Consider the following 16440-nt stretch of genomic DNA (forward strand, 5'->3'; position numbering starts at 1 on the left):
GAAATTACTATAGCAGGTCATTATTCTTTGGGAATGTCGGCGAAGCTGCACCAGTCTTTCACTTTTTCTTTGAATTGTTTGGCTGGCATTACATGGCTTTTTTAAAGAGGAAGTGATAACCTAAAGATCTCCATGTACCTCACAATGGGATTATGTGACTGACGACGTAATAAATTAGTCTTGCTAACCTCCTCCACTGACTTCCATCATTACGTCATACTTCAGTCTATGTCTGCAAATCAACTGTTGCCCTCTAACTGCAACTTCTTTTCCCCAATCCCACCCAACCACCTCCTTCCAAAAATTAAAACAATAACAACAACAACAACAACAACAATAACAACAGCATCAAGAAAAAAGAAGAATTGAAAGAGAAAAATAATAGACCAATTTAGAAGATATGTCAATTTCTCAGCAGTGCGAAAATTGTATTCGACGGAGTGAAACAGCGACGGTGGAAAACTGATCCACACATGTCCATCACGATATCCTCGGTAAAAGTCAGCTGGTTTAGAGCAAAAGCTGCAAATTATCATCAAATATGACAGGTGTCATTCAATGCCTGAAATGAGCAACCGAATAGGGAACCTTATCGTCGTGCCTGTGTCATTGAACAAGTAGCCTCAAATATTCCTGCTCTGTAACCTGCAATCTCATAAAGTGCTTCGTTTCCCACTGCCTTCTCTCTCGTAAAGTAAACCGGTTAGTCGGTTGAAAATAAACGCGTACTAAAAAAATATTGCCAAGTTTTAAAGTAACCAATTGGAGGATCTAAAATATCTTCAACGGTGACTGCAATTTTGAATGAGATTTTCGAAGACGTCGTAATTATGAGGGCTGCTTTTGACTTCAGATTAAAGATGTATTAAAAAGCAGTAAGTTTAAGGACACCCCAAAATGGGAGCTGTCACACCAATGAATCAAAACCGTCTCTGGTTACTCTTTGAAAAAATAGGTCCGCACTGCATACTTGTGTGTGGGTAGCTTTCTTTTTACTTTCTTTTTTTTTTTTTTTTGAATTTTACGGGTTGAGGAAATTAAACTGAGCTGCTTATTAGAAACGGGCTTTCTTATCGGGATAGGGTGCTGTTCCATACCCTTTTTCCTCGCGTTTTTTCCACCCGATCCCTACCCCTTCCCCGTTTACCCCAGCAACGCAGGCTGTTTTTGTTGGTGTTTTAAGCAATAACATGTAGTAAATATTAACATGCTATAAATTAGGGGAAGTATTGAATGGAAGGTTGAACCCACCATGTTTATTTATTTCTTCCTTTACCCATGAGAGCATGACATAAGAGAGAGGGGATATTCACTGATTAAGAGGCTGTCTTTGTAAAAAAACCGACCACTGATTTTACTTCAAAAATTCGATTTTTCCCATAAGCTGGGATTTCGAAGCCTTTACCTAGTCAATCACTAAAATGAGTTTTATTTGATTAAAAATTCTTATTGAATTTTTCTAGGATTAATTGAACTTCGTTCCGCTCGACACAAGTTGCGTGCCTGCCGAAACTGGAAAAATAGCAGATATAGCCGGTGCTCTAAAAAAATTATTATTCGTTCAAAAGTTCCAATTCTTTCTTTCAACTATAGATATATCATAGCAGTTTGTTTAGTCATGTTGCAGTTATAATTCAATGTTGTTCCTTCAACGGTTAAAACAAGACTTTTTACCCGTTAGATCGAGTTTTGAACCAAACGCGAAAATAGCTCTACTTTGAAGGCACGTTTTAAAAATGTGGCACCTGCTTGAAACTGCTAAACTACATGAATAGAAAGTATGAATGGCCCTTAATTTAAAGCAATAATAAAATTTGTCTGCCCACTAGGCTTTCAAAACTAATTAACTGCCCACTAGGTTTTCAAAACTAACTAACGCTCAAGCCGATATAAATGTTGGCTAGCGAGACATTGGCAACCCGCACTGAGCATTCAGGCCGACAAATGTTAGCTTGCGAAAGCGTAACTGCCCCTGCGCAACCCGTACTAACCACAAGCCGAGTCTTGATATGTTGGCTTGTGTGAGCAAAATAACTCTCGATATGGACACCTGAAGGAATGATGAAAGAAAGCTATCAATAAACAATACAACTGCAATCAACCTTTTAAAAGCCCACCGGAAATTTGGAAGCTGGATTTTCAATAAATGAAAAACAGACATGCAATAAAGCACAAGCTTGAATACAAAATTACAAACGATATGAAGATAGATTTTCGATACATGCAAACAGATAACTTACCGAATCTCAAAACAACTGTATAAAAGAAAGAAACTTTTTTTTTTTTCTTTTTTTTTTCCACATTTTTATTTCCATTATTAAATACAAAATACAGCGCTATTATTAAGTGTCAATAACATAATTACAAAACGCTGACAATAATATAATTGTTTTAACTGTAGTATAACAGATCATAATTTACTATCAATAAATAATTTCCCTCTGGCCTGAAATTTCCTTTGCATGCTGTTTTTTAAGGCCCTGTACTTTTCAGTCTTCTATTTCATATTAATGATTTCTTTAAAAACAGTAATATTTGTCGTTTACCACTCGTCCAGATATACCATTTTGCAATAATTAAAAAGTAATTAAGTAAGTCACTTACTTCATCTAATTTGCCTATCAAAACATCCTGCAAGGAAAATTCAACCTGTTTACCAGAAAGTGAAAACCAAAAATGTTTGAAATATTTCCAAAACTGGTTAGTATGAAAACATTCATAAAATAAATGATTGACAGTTTCTGAGCTAACTCTACCAAATGTGCAAGAATCGTCTTGAACATAACCTATTTAGGCTAGACGAGAATTAGTGAAAGTGATATTATTTAAAATCTTGAATTGGAAGCTTCTGATAAACATTTCGAAATAGACAGTCTTCACTTTTATGAACGCTTTAGTAACAGCTGAATCTGCTAAACCAAAGTCCTCTTTCAGTTTAGCAAAGCTCCTTGAGACTCGAGCCTCACCCGAAACAAGCTATTCATAAAAGTGTTTATTTTTACATACAGTAGGATTAATTTTTTTCTCCCCACATTGAAATTCCAAACAGCTCTCTAGTTCACTTTCGGTCACATTCAAATCCTTCAGTTGGGCAGGAACAGCAGTACGAATTCCTGGCCAGACTAAAAAAATTGTATGCTTCAAACCTTTACTTTTAGCACTATTATAAGATTCCATATTATTCTTGTTGAATTGCAAGTATTTAATAAGCAGGATACCTGCTTTAACATAATTTGAATAATATATTGTTTTATTATCTATCTTAATATCTTTGTTGTTCCCAATTATATTACAAGATATAGATGGCTTTGTTGAAAAGGCAATTCTTAAGTCAGCCCATCATTGGAGAAGTTCTCTGTAAAAATTGGAATTAATTTTACAGTCTTTGACATCGTAATTACAACTAAATAGAAAAACCTCACCAAAATCCTCAAGCAAATAAGTAATATAAGCTTTTCATGGGGGCGAGCCTTCTGAAAAAATTCTACCAAGCCAAGCTAATCGTGACGACTTAACATTCGTTTCAAGATCTATTAAGATCAAGCGTCCGTATTTCAAGTCATTTACAGCTGCCAATCTAGCTATTTTATCTGTCCCTTTCCATAAAAAAAAAAACCCCATAAATAATAGTGTTCAATTGTTTTATAAATTCTTCTGAAGTTGTTAGAACTGAGAACACATATAGCATTTTGGGAAGCAGAAGTGATTTAATGACGGTAACTTTGCCAAATAGTGAGAGACCTCGGCAATTTCATGACCGTATTTGTGTTCGAATGTCTTTTAATTTATCATAAAATTTTTTCTGTAATTGGTCAGTATCATTATAGGTAAATACTATCCCCAGGGCTTTGACAATTTTGCTCCACTTTAGCCTCAGAGGTGTCGCTGTATTTTGTCAGCATGAACCGATCCACATTACCTCAGTTTTAGTATGATTAACCTTTAAGCCTGAACAAATTGTAAATCGATCAAGCAATTGAAGCATGAGTTTTACACATTCAATATTAGGTACAAACAGAGTAAGGTCATCAGCATATTGCACTGGCTTAAATTCTTCCTGCCCTATCATTAGGCCTTGAATGTCTTCTCTTCTTCGAATAGCGACTGCTAAAATTTCGGCTGCAATAATAAATAAATATGTGATAACGGGTCTCCTTGTCTTACTTCTCTGTAATTCAAAAAAAAAAAACCTACCTTGGCAACTGAAAGCTGGGGAAATAATTATGAAGTCTTTTAAAACCAAAATTAAAATCACAAAATTACACAAAAGTGAAGCGGCCAAAACGAAGGAGGTAGAAAATCCACTCGCACAAGCCAACTAGCACCCAATCTTCTCATCTATAGGCTCTAAACTAGTGCCCAGTCACCTCAGTAGAATTCCTTTCGATCACGTGACTCTCGTAAAGAGACAAACTTGTAGCTGCAAACTTAATGTGAGCTTCACACGCACAAAAAATTGTTGGGCAGGCGATGGGAAACGAGGCATGCTATAGAAATTGTCACGGGACAATTACATTTAAATTGGCTCCATTAACTATCTCAAAAAATGGCCTCAATTGTTACGTTTTTATATGATACGACTGACGTTTAATTTCAAAGGAATTTTGTAAGAAAAAACGAGTCCCCTCATTTTGTTTTTGAATTTTTGACACCACTTGTTATTTTTTCAGGTCTGGCTGTAATCATGCTCGCTTGCCCATTGACAAAAAGGGCAGCAACCCGACTCGTGTCCACTCCGCCGGTTCAAGACAATACAATACAATAGCAGTTCATCGTGCAATACAAGTGAACAAGGTCGATAGTAAACTTTGGGATGTCAGTAAACTCGAACTCAACGATAAATGGAACTTATGATAAACAAGAGAGCTGCTTCATCAATGTTGGAGCAGAGAACCCCGGAAAAACTTTCGCTAACTGCCTGATCTTCATTGTTTCCTTAACTGGGAATACATTAATTGGAATAATCGTCTACAAGGCAAAAACAATGAGAACAAGCACCAACTCTCTAATAGTAAATATGGCCATGTCCGATCGTCTGTTACCGATTTTCTTGTTCCCAAAGGTTGCAAAAGAACTGTATGTCGACTCCTAGCTGATAAACGGTCCATTAGTCAGGCCTTGTGCACACTGTATGTCTTTGTCGCCGATGTCTCCGTAACTGTATCTATTCAGAGCGTGGTACTGATAGCGGTAGATCGATTTGGAGCTGTGGTATTTCCCCTTCCTTCACCGCTCATCAGCCTTAAACTTTGCCCCTTCTTCATTCCCGCCACTTGGATCGTCGCGACGGCTATCCAGTCCCATCTCTTCGCCTTCAGACTTGCTGGATACTCTGGGAAGCCATTGTGTGTACGGGATTGGAGTGGAACTTTTATAGAGTCCTCGTCCTTTGCAAATTACACTTTGGCAATATTTGTTGTATTCATTTATACCCCTTTGGTTTTAATCGCTACACTTTACTCTATTATTGTTTTGAAGCTTAAGTCACAACCGACTCCAGGCGAGCGTTTGGTCAACGCAGCACAGCAACGAGAGAAAAGGGAAAGAAATGTGTTAAGAATGGTCATTGCTATTGTGTTAAGTTTTGCAATATGTTGGGTGCCGTACACTACTATTATCTTAGTAGCTTAAGTGTCTTGTAGCACCATACATTATTATGTTATTGCACAGACTGCTGCTCGCGCAAATTGTGCCATTAACCCTTGTATGTGTTTACTTTTAAGTCGAGATTACCGTCAGGGTCTTGAGAGCCTCCTTACAAATTGTAGTAGCTGTGTGTCCCTGCAAACAAATAATCAAGTAGCACCGATTGGTCCGTGAAGCAATATCTGGCAATATATAGTCTATGCTAACTCCTAGAAATTGTTTTAAGCAGGCATATGATATAGATGCTCTATTTGTAAGGGACAAGCAGCATATAATCCAACTGACCAAGTTAGTGGTAGGTGATGTTGTAAGGAATAGCCCCAATCTAGAAGCCTTCAGATAAAACATCTGTAGGTCTCCATTTGTATTAAATTTTACGGTTTGTCTACCAGATTATGAAAAAACTGTTGTAGCAAGATAAAAAAAAAAAGGGTTCTGGTCCGTCATATCCAACAGACTTTCGTTCTCAATTTAATGATTATGAGTTGTTATTCGGCTTCAGCCAGTGACGTTCGTCAGAAAACGACTGCAAGATGAGTGTATTTAAATAGTAATAATAATAATAATAATAATAACAATAAAAATAATAATGATGATGATGATGACTATGATGATAATAATGATAATGATAATAATAATAACAATAATAATGATAATTATAATAATAATAAACTTAGATAACAAAGGAACAAAAGATGGAACCATATTTATAGTGCTCTGCTGATTATGATCCCTTAGTGCCCAACCGATATGAAAATCGATCATTGAAAGGCAATCGATATAATCAATATAATAGAATTTAATTAATCGATTATTATCGATTGCCTGGATTAATCGCTGAAAATCGATTCTCACAATTCAAAACCTCGTTACTGCTATCGACTACATCGATTTCCATCGATCTTTATCGGTAAGCCTTGGCAGAGGATACTTTCAATTTTCTCTCGAGCAGATAGCGCGAGCCGTAGGTCGGCTAGGTGTATAACTCCCGGGATAACTGAAAGAGATTGATCCCAAAATAATGGATGTCATACCAGATAGAGGGCTTGGTCAAAGGTTACTATGAGTGTGCACTTACTGCGGCGACAGGAGAATCATTTATGATAGAAAAGAAAACACTGGCAGAGTGACATTCCGGGTGGGATGACAACAGACGGTCGACACGACAAAAAAGGAAACATAGTTTATATTACATGTGGCGGTTAATAAATATTAAAAACACTATACAGTGCATACTAAATATTTTTTTAAGAGTTAACCCAAAAAATAATCCCAATTCGGTAAATGGTTTTTGTTTTTGTTTTTGTTTGTTTGTTTGTTTGTTTTGGGGGGGGGGGGAGGGGGAAGGGGGTTAATTACTGGATTATGTGACAAATATGCCGGCTGGTTTTTTATTTCGCCTCGGAAGATGTAACCTAGCTTAGATTGATTAGAAACGTATAAACGGAATTAATGGATGGCACCAAGTCCTAGCTTGTCCTGTCAATTTATGAAAATATAACTACACATGCAAAGAAGGAAAAAACAAACTTTTAACGCTAAGTTAAAGAACAAAATGAGGAAGAAATTTTCGAGTTTAGAAAAGGAGAAAAAAAAATATATGGTCAAACTAGCTTATTACACGTGTTATGCTGTAACACAGGCATAGACTTGTCCCAGCCTTCTGACAATCAATAGCATTAAAACATTTCCTTATTTTTGTGGTTAACATCTAATATATAGATTTAGGCCAGCCTGAAAGCGTAGCTCCTGGGCCGGGTTGTTCTGAGCCCGATTAAACTAACCCAGGAAAAGGTAGAATTTTGATTTGAGTTTTGTAACTTTGCAGTGAAGTTTTCTGTATATTGCTCGGCCTTCTATTTTGAGTTTTAATAAACACCATATACACAAACCAAGGAACAAAAAACATTTGTATATAAGAAAAAGTTATATTTTGGTTAACTTTTAATCCTGGGTTAGCGTTAACCGGCTTCCAAACAATCCTGCCCTGTTTTCAATGAGTTAACCTGACACGAGCCAAATCTCATAATCTAATTGTTTAATAGAAACACAATTTTTAACCAATAAGCGCGCGTATTTTCTTAGGGCTGTTTTCTAAACGAGATTTATTACCAAAGGGAATAAATAATTTTATGCGACCTGATGGAGTCACATCCAGGACTCGAATAGATTTAGATTTAAGCATTTGAGCATCGGGTTGCAGGCCTCTTTTCTAATAATAATAATAATAATAATAATAATAATAATGATAATAATAATACAGAGCTACAGAAGACCGTCCTCCTTGGAACTGCTCACATACTTAGCATGACTCTATCCATCAAGTAATCCAGCAGACTTATGACTGCCCTAGGCTCACGGATTGAACTCGGCACCATAAGTTAAAAGCGGCAAGACTTTAAGGCCAACACTTACAACAGGAATATTGTCGTATGTACTCACTCAAAATTAAGCTACTTACTAATATGGTATTTTTTGTCATTGGACATCATGATGAGATTTTATGAAACGGTTTTTAGCCGTGTTTTCCTGTTTCAGTTGTAGATTGATTGATTGATTGATTGATTTTTTTTGACGTTTTATTTCTTTTAGCAGTACGGTAAAATAAATTACTTACAATACTACATACTTACACTAATAACAATACACTATGTCACATACTGCTAATTACATAACTTACTTACGGTACTTACAATACTGGTTACTTACACCACTGTCAATTACAATACTATTCTTCCACTATTCGCGTCCTTTTTTTTTTTTCTTAATTGTTATTATATTACAGTGACACCAAATATATACATGTAATTTTTATTTTTTTTTCCTTATGTGTACAAGCTTACAGTTAAATAATAAATATGAAATTAAATATTAATCAACCTTATTATATGGCTCGGGCTTGTGGCCGATATAACGCGCGTTCTGATTGGCTAAGAGCGATATCTGAGCGGTCATTATGCAGCCGTAATGCCCACGGGCCGATTACGGATTATGTAAATTGGGAAGAGCCCGGCTCTGAAAATGCAAGTGCATTGAAACGATGAAAGCCGATTAAAAACAGTAAGAGAAAGTAAATTTAATCCGAGTAGCTAAAAGTTTAGAGATTTTTCTTTAACAAAATTTATATCGAAGTCGTTTTTGACTTACCAGCCGGAACCCTGGTGGGCATTAGTGAAAAACAATCAAAGTTTACCGAGTCTTAGCTAAAGCTAAAATCGCTAAGTGAAAAACACCATCGGCAGATCTGTCATACATCCTGAGCAGAACACCACGAAGAAACTTATAAGTTATCATCTTAGTCAAACAATTACTGAAATATTGAACTCCGCCACAGTTCTCGTCAAATAGATTCCATTGCTTTAACACAAGCAAGTGTAAATCATCTTCCAGGATCACCAGATGTAAACAATCGGACGGTTTCTGTCGGTAGCAGTATTTCTGATAACTGCAGGAAGTTTTAGACTTTCACAAGCCTTGAAAAGTTCATCCATAAATCCCAGAATGAAGATGGCGAAGATATGTTGTCGAAACCGGATGGCCAAGATCGAGTTATTCTGAGCAGTAAATTCTGAAGCATTAGTATTTTCTTTCATCGAAAGACCGTTGGTTTGGCTTATTTTGAAGCACTTTCTGTCTTTTCTATATACGTTGACGTTTCACCACAAAAGTCGGAAAAACTCCCCCATCGAGTTGTGGCACCACGATACTAAAATACCTTTTTGAGGCTGTGACAATCATTTTTCCCGTAAAGAAACGTATGTTTTTAACGGAATACGTAAAGTTCACTGACTTTGTAGTTTTGCCCTGGGTTTTAGACGATGAATGAATCGGTAAACACGCGCATCGCCAGATGTAAATTGACGACTTCCGCTCGAATATTTTTTTCTTTCCTTTAATTCATGAGCCATATAATAAACAACTTAATAACCTCGACTGTTCGGTCGTTACAGGAAAATCTCAAACCTCAGCCTGTCGCTCGGTCAATACGGCAAGGCCTCAGTTTGAGATTTTCCCGTAACGACCTCACACTCGGTTATTAAGTAGTTAATAAACATCAGCAGCATATAAAATTAATTAACGTAAAAAGGTCCACGTGCGATAAAAATTTTGGAAGTGCTTTTTTCCACTCGCAATCTCTTTAAGAATTTCAAGTTTTCCTGGAATGAACGATAGAAAGTTTTGAAAATCTAAAACATCTCCGCGAGGGCTTGTGCAGAAATTACAATATTTGGTTATCAGTACACAATAATTTAGGACTTGCCAATGCTTTGTCCTATCATGCCAGCCGTAGAGTATATGGCCTATGGATAACGTTATTGCTTCATTTGTTTTTTGGTACCGCCAGTCTTGGAACAGAATCCAGAAATCGGCTGTTAGTGTGCAGTTTATTAGCAGTTGATGCAATGTTTGTTCTTCTGCGTTGCATAAGTTGCATATGGGGCTTTGTGAAATGCCGTCTCGATAAAGTGTAACACGGGTTGGAAGCACGTTATGAATCACTTTATACTGAAACATTACTATTTTTACTTCATCTGTGACAGCAAATGGCATAAGATAAACCTTCTGGATGGTATTTTCTGTAAATCCGTGGCGTTGAATTTTGGTTTCACCAGTGGGAGGAACGAAGATGGTGTTTAAAAGAGAGGAGTAAATAGAACTGGTTCTTAGGGTGTTGACTGTGGTATCGTGTGTGACGTTCGGAATAGGGTTTTTAAGACAAGCTTTCCAATTTTGGGGGATTGCGTTAACCAGGCCATAGTATACGGTGAAAGGAACCTTCAAACTGAATTTTATTACAAGTTCATGCCACTACAAAAATCCTGATTTTGGTTTAATATGTCGCTTATCTTGATAATGCCGGCGTCATACCAATTTTGATGAAAAACAGTTTTTTTTTTTCTCCCACAGGAATTTTCCTGTCGAGTTCCACAGTATTTCGTTTTTAGGATTTGTTTTGCCCGTTAAGATTTTGAACTCGCACCAGTAATCTAACATTTTTTTATAAAATGTGAGAAGCGCATCATCAAGGCCAAATATACTTGCTGGAAAGTTGCATTTTGTTAGGAAGGCAAGACCACCATGTTTGTGCAAGAGCTAGCTAGCTAGCTAGGCTAGAAATTATTTTTCAGGAGGTTTGTGACTCGTCTTGTATTCTGTTGACCCAAGTTATTTTAAGCGCTTTTTCCACGATCTTAAAATCACACATTTTCAATCCGCCGTTTTTCTTTTCTCCAATTATGGTGTTTCTTTTGATTATAGAGGGTTTCCCTACCCAAATAAAGTTGAAAATTAGCTTGTTTAGTTTAGTCTTGGATGTAGTGATCTGGAAGAGGGAGTACGGAAGCTGAGTAAATTAATTTAGATATCCCAAGTGACTATGTTAATCTTTCCATAAAGAGTTGTGTTTAGCGTTTTCTCGAGGTTAAGTATTTTTTTCACCGAAGTTCAGTCTGTTAGCACTTTCTTGTTTGTAAGAAAAGAAGACACCAAGGGCGTTGATAGGTTCTTTTGGCCATTTAAAACCAAAAGGTTCATCTGTTCTGCCTTTCTATTGACCTAACCATATTGCTTCGGTTTTAGTGGTGTTTATTTCTAGACCCGAATGCCCTTTGAAATCATTTAACATCCTCAATAGACTCGTAACGGAGTCGAGGTCACGAAGAAATAATGTTGTGTTGTCGGCATATTGACTTATTTTAAGCTCATGCTTGTTGGCTTGGATACCTTTAATAGTGGGATCATTTTTTATGGATCTAGGGAGGAGTTCTCTGTCGAGAACGAAGAAGACGCCAGACAACGGACAACCTTGTCTGACTCCCCTCTGTAGGGAGAAAAAAGTTGAAGCATGACCGTTATTCAGAACACAGCTGGTAACATTATTATAAAAAAATTTTATCCAATTTTGAATGTCATGGCCGAAGTTGAAGAGCTAACGTGTTTCTAAGAGATAGTTCCATTCAATGGAATCGAACGCTTTTTTGAAGTCCAAGAAAATGGCAATACCTTTTTGATTTAACTTATCTGCGTAATGTATTAAGTCGTAGATTAGCCTTACATTTTCAGCAATGTAGCGGCCTAACCAGTTTTATCGGGGTTTGTTAACGTTGGCAAGACTTTTTCAATTCTCTTGGCTATAACTTTAGCGAGAATCTTGTAGTCGACGTTCAGCTCGTTCAGTGGTAGATTTACAGACCGGTTGTTTTGAAGATTCCATAGTTATATATTTGTGAAAGATGCACCAATAAAGCAGAAAGACGATACGGTTCTGTTATGGAGAACAATTGTAAATACTAAGTTTCTGGTAATTTCTAAAATGTTTAGTCACGTAATGTTTGTACCAGAGCCTGGTACAAATATATGAACAATGACGGCACTGTCCTCTTATCGAAATATAGTTTGGTTTGAAAATATAAGCTGAATGTGTGGTGAAATTGATGGATTCTTTATCATAAAAGAAAGAGTTAGCCCACTTAGGAAGCTGTAGAACTCTACCGCCTCCTGCGTGCTTTAGAACAGTACAAAGCACAGTCGAGGCTTTTTTATTTGTTGAATCCAATGTACAAATATCACATTTATATGGATCAATTGCACTTTTTAAAAATTCATTATTATTATTTTTTTTTTAAACTTAACCTCAAAACTGAGGAATGACTTTTGAGGTCACCTTAATGAGAAATTATTGCTCATATAAAAATTGTTTTTCAGGGAGCTAAAGCTGTTGTTCTAATTTCTTCCTGTTTACGTCCGGCGACGGCGGAACACTGTTCCACAGCATATCCATTACGATATCCTGCATAAAAGGCCGTTTGGAGCAAAAGCTGCACACCATCTTTGCAAGATAACGAATCCTTATCATCGAATCTGATAGGTGTCATTCAATGCCTGAAATAAGCAACCGAAAAGGACAGTTTGCCCGTCATGCCTGTGTCATTGAACAGGAAATCACCATAAGTCTACCTACGCAGTAGTCTGTAATCTCATAGAATATTAATGCTTCGCTTCCCATCGCCTTCTCTCTCTCCTAAAGTAAATCAGTCATTCCGTTAAAAATGAAAGAGTGGAAAAGAAATATTGCCAAGTTTTCAAACAACCATTTCAAAGCGAGACTTGAAAATATCTTCAACATTGACTGCCATTTCGAATGAGATTCAGTCGACGACGCCGTAATTATGAGGGCTGCCGTTGACGTTGGATAAAATGACACGACAGCTAATTCGTTCGGTTCGTAATATTAATTTGCATGACAAAAATAAAGCTTAAACCAGGATATTCGATCTTAGGATCACCATATTACCAACAGAAATACAAAATATGAAAATAATAATAATAATAATAATAATAATAATGATGATGATGATGATGATGATGATGATTTTTGAACAAAAGTTTACTAAGACAATATGGAGCACAAACTACATTGAGAACATTCGTGACCAATTAACATCTTTATCATCTAAAACGTTATCACGTCACGTCTCTGAGCCAGTTAAATCCCGCCTTCATCCAATATAAATAGACCAGTGTTTTATGCCCAACAAAATAGCATCTGAGAGAACATTGAATGAGCAAGATAGTAAACATACGGATATCAGTAAACTCGGGCAACAATGAATGGAACTCATGATCAGCCAGCGAGCTGCTTCAGCGATCTTGCAGCAGGGAGAATTGGAAAAACCTTCGCTTACTGCCTGATATTCATTGTTTCGTTGGTTGGGAATACTTTAATCGGAATAATCGTCTACAAGACAAAAACAATGAGAACAAGCACCAACTTTCTGCTAGTAAACATGGCCATGTCCGATCTGCTGTTACCGATTTTCCTGTTCCCGAAGGTTGTAGCAGAATTGTATGTCGACTCCTGGCTGATAAGCGGACCTCTTGGTCAGGTCTTGTGTAAGCTGCATATCTTCGTTTCTGATGTCTCCGCAACGGTTTCTACTCAGAGCCTAATGCTAATAGCGGTAGATCGATTTGGAGCTGTGGTATTTCCCCTCCGTTCTCCGCTCATCAACCCTAAACTTTGCCTCTTCTTCATTCCCGTCACTTGGATCATTGCGATGGCTATCCAGTCCCCACATCTCTTCGCCTTCAGACTTGTTGGATACCCTGGGAAGCTAGTTTGTGCACGGGTTTGGAGTGGAGCCTTTGGAGAGTCCTCGTCCCTTGCAAATTACGCTTTGGCAATATTTGTTGTATTCCTTTATACCCCTTTGGTTCTAATGACTATACTTTACTTCATTATTGTTTTGAAGCTTAAGTCACAGCCGACTCCAGGCGAGCATTCGATCAACGCTGCACAGCAACGAGAGAAAAGGGAAAGAAACCTGTTAAAAATGGTCGTTGCTATTGTATTAAGTTTTGCATTATGTTGGGTGCCATTTACTATTTTTATCTTAGTAGCAAAAGTGTCCTGTAGCACCATACATTATTTTTTTATTGTGCTGATCGCCGCGCGCGCAAATTGTGCTATTAACCCTTGCATCTGTTTAATTTTTAGTCGAAATTACCGCCAAGGTCTTAAGAGCCTGTTCAGTTGTTTTTCGTCCCTGCAAACAAGTAATGAAGTAGCACCAGTTGGTTCGTAAAGTAATCTACCAATATATAGTCTAAGATTACTCTTAGGAATTATTTTAAGTAGGCTTATGATATCGATGCTCTATTCGTAAGAAACAAGCAGCATATAATCCAGCTGACCAAGTTAGGGGCAAGTGATGTCGTAGGGAATAGCCACAATCTAAAAGCTATCAGATAAAATGTCTTTATTGGACTCTATTTGTATTGTATTGCATGGTTGGAATATCAGATCGTGAAAAAATGTTATATGGCAAGAAAAACAAGGCTTCTGGTCCGTCTTATCAAACAAAGTTTCCTTCTTAATTTGATGATTCTGAATTCTAATTCTGCGTCACCCAATGCGGTCAGAAAACGACTGCAAGATGAGTGTATGTAAAAGTTAAAAAAATTGAATAACAAAAGATTAAAACATGGAACTGAAAATTTGTAAAAATTAGAGTTGGTAACAAATTTACATTAAAAAAGCAGCCGAGAAAGACAATTAAGTGAAAGTTTCCAAGATAATTATTGTTCATCTGCAAAGCAAACATTAATATATAGTTTTTGCCGAGCCTAAAAGCGGAACTCCTCAGTATTTTTTCGGAATGCTGTTACTAATGAAAATAATCGAACATGTATGTGAGGTAAATTGCGAACTATTTAAGAGTGAATGCCTACAAAAATGGACCTAAATCGCCTATCAATGGCACAAGTCGAAAAATTGATTTCGCTTGTATTTTGTCCATAGATAGGTCCTAGCAAGAATAGAAACGGACCATAGTTAGTTTCTGCTAATACAGCTTTCTTTGGTAGAAATGCGCGAAAAACGATTTCGACCCGATTGGGCTCAAAATCTGCTTCCGGTTTTGCTGAAGTTTCCGAATATTTGATTGCTTCGCGCTCCGCAGAACAGTTCAGGTCTTCGTGGTATGACTGAGCGAAAAATAAAATAAATCAAAGTTAGTTTTGAGCCCGAAAAGAGATCAAACTGACACGCAAAATTTTACAGTGTGTGGCAGGAGAATTATTGCTTAAAAACATCGCCATATTTTTCTATGGGCTATAACTTTAAATACCGTAAAAACACTTTCTACGGGTTAAATATACACCCACCTGTTAGGTTATCAAAAAACATCTCTGGGCAAATGGTTTCAAGTCGCCCGTCTTGGTATGGCAAGCCGTTTGTAGCAAAATTAAATCCTTGCAATATATGTTTAATCCTTTAAATAACGGTTTTATTTAAAGATAGAAAAAGGCATTCAATCCAATGTAAATAAAACTTTTGGTTCAATTCAATCTTTAAATTTTCACGATTCAATCCAATACCTAGAATATTGATTCAATCCAATACCTAAAATATTGATTCAATCCAATGCCTAAAATATTGATTCAATCCAATACCTAAAATATTGATTCAATCCAATACCTAAAATATTGATTCAATCCAATACCTAAAATATTGATTCAATCCAATACCTCGAATATTGATGCAATCCAATACCTGAAATATTGATTCAATCCAATACCTGAAATATTGATTCAATCCAATGCCTCAAATATTGATGCAATCTTCCTGGGCCGAGTGCGGCCAACAGGAACGAGAGTAACTGAGCACTAGAGAGCACTGAAAACATGGCGGGCGAAGGAAACTAGATTTAGAAGTTGAGTTTCCTAAGTTTCTTGCAGATATCTTGGATAAAACGGAAATAATTTTTGAGAATTTTGACTCAGAAGTTGGAATCATGGAAGACCATTTCTTAAAATTCCTGTTGAGGTGCTCGAGGAACTTTGAGGACTAGGATTCATCTGGACAACGATAACAAAGATGATTGGAGTTTGGAGATGGACAATTCACAGAAGATTGACAGAGTATGGCTGAGAAGATATGAGGGGTTTCAACAGCTTACCTGATAAGGAACCGAAATCATTCAAGAGTATGGATATAATTTCATTGCAGGTTTCTTTAAGTCCATTGGGTTACGGGTTCAACGGAGAAGAATAAGAGAAAGGTTAGCAAAATTAGATCCCCAAAATACTGTCTTGAGATGGGGTGCGTAAATACGCTTTGGCATCTGGATGGACATCACTCTCTGATCCGATGGAAAATACTAATTCGGCTGTATAGACGGATTTTCTCGGAGAATAATGTTTTGAAATGTAGTGCCAACAATAAAGCAGAAACAGTTCTTGAATTGTTTCTGGATGCCGTTAAGAGAGACGGAGAATTTTGGCCTTCGAGAG

At 36.9% G+C, this 16440-nt stretch overlaps 1 protein-coding gene and 1 pseudogene across 1 annotated transcript; both read left to right on the forward strand.

The window, feature by feature from the left end:
- Window positions 1-4813: 4813 nt before the first annotated feature.
- LOC149115719 (neuropeptide Y receptor type 1-like) lies at window positions 4814-6077 on the forward strand (annotated as a pseudogene).
- Window positions 6078-13178: 7101 nt separating this feature from the next.
- LOC110058684 (QRFP-like peptide receptor) lies at window positions 13179-15521 on the forward strand. Its single transcript, XM_020765337.2, has one exon. It carries the CDS (start codon window positions 13254-13256, stop codon window positions 14229-14231), a length of 978 nt encoding a protein of 325 aa, XP_020620996.2. The 5' UTR covers window positions 13179-13253; the 3' UTR covers window positions 14232-15521.
- The last annotated feature ends 919 nt before the right edge of the window (window positions 15522-16440 follow it).

The sequence above is a fragment of the Orbicella faveolata genome, unplaced genomic scaffold (genome assembly GCF_042242905.1).
Source record: "Orbicella faveolata isolate gen_17 unplaced genomic scaffold, um_ofav_v1 contig_13, whole genome shotgun sequence".
Taxonomy (NCBI): Eukaryota; Metazoa; Cnidaria; class Anthozoa; order Scleractinia; family Merulinidae; genus Orbicella; species Orbicella faveolata.

Excerpts from the sequence above, each read along its gene's own strand:
- LOC110058684 (XM_020765337.2), top strand. The coding sequence starts at position 13,254 with ATGAATGGAACTCATGATCAGCCAGCGAGCTGCTTCAGCGATCTTGCA.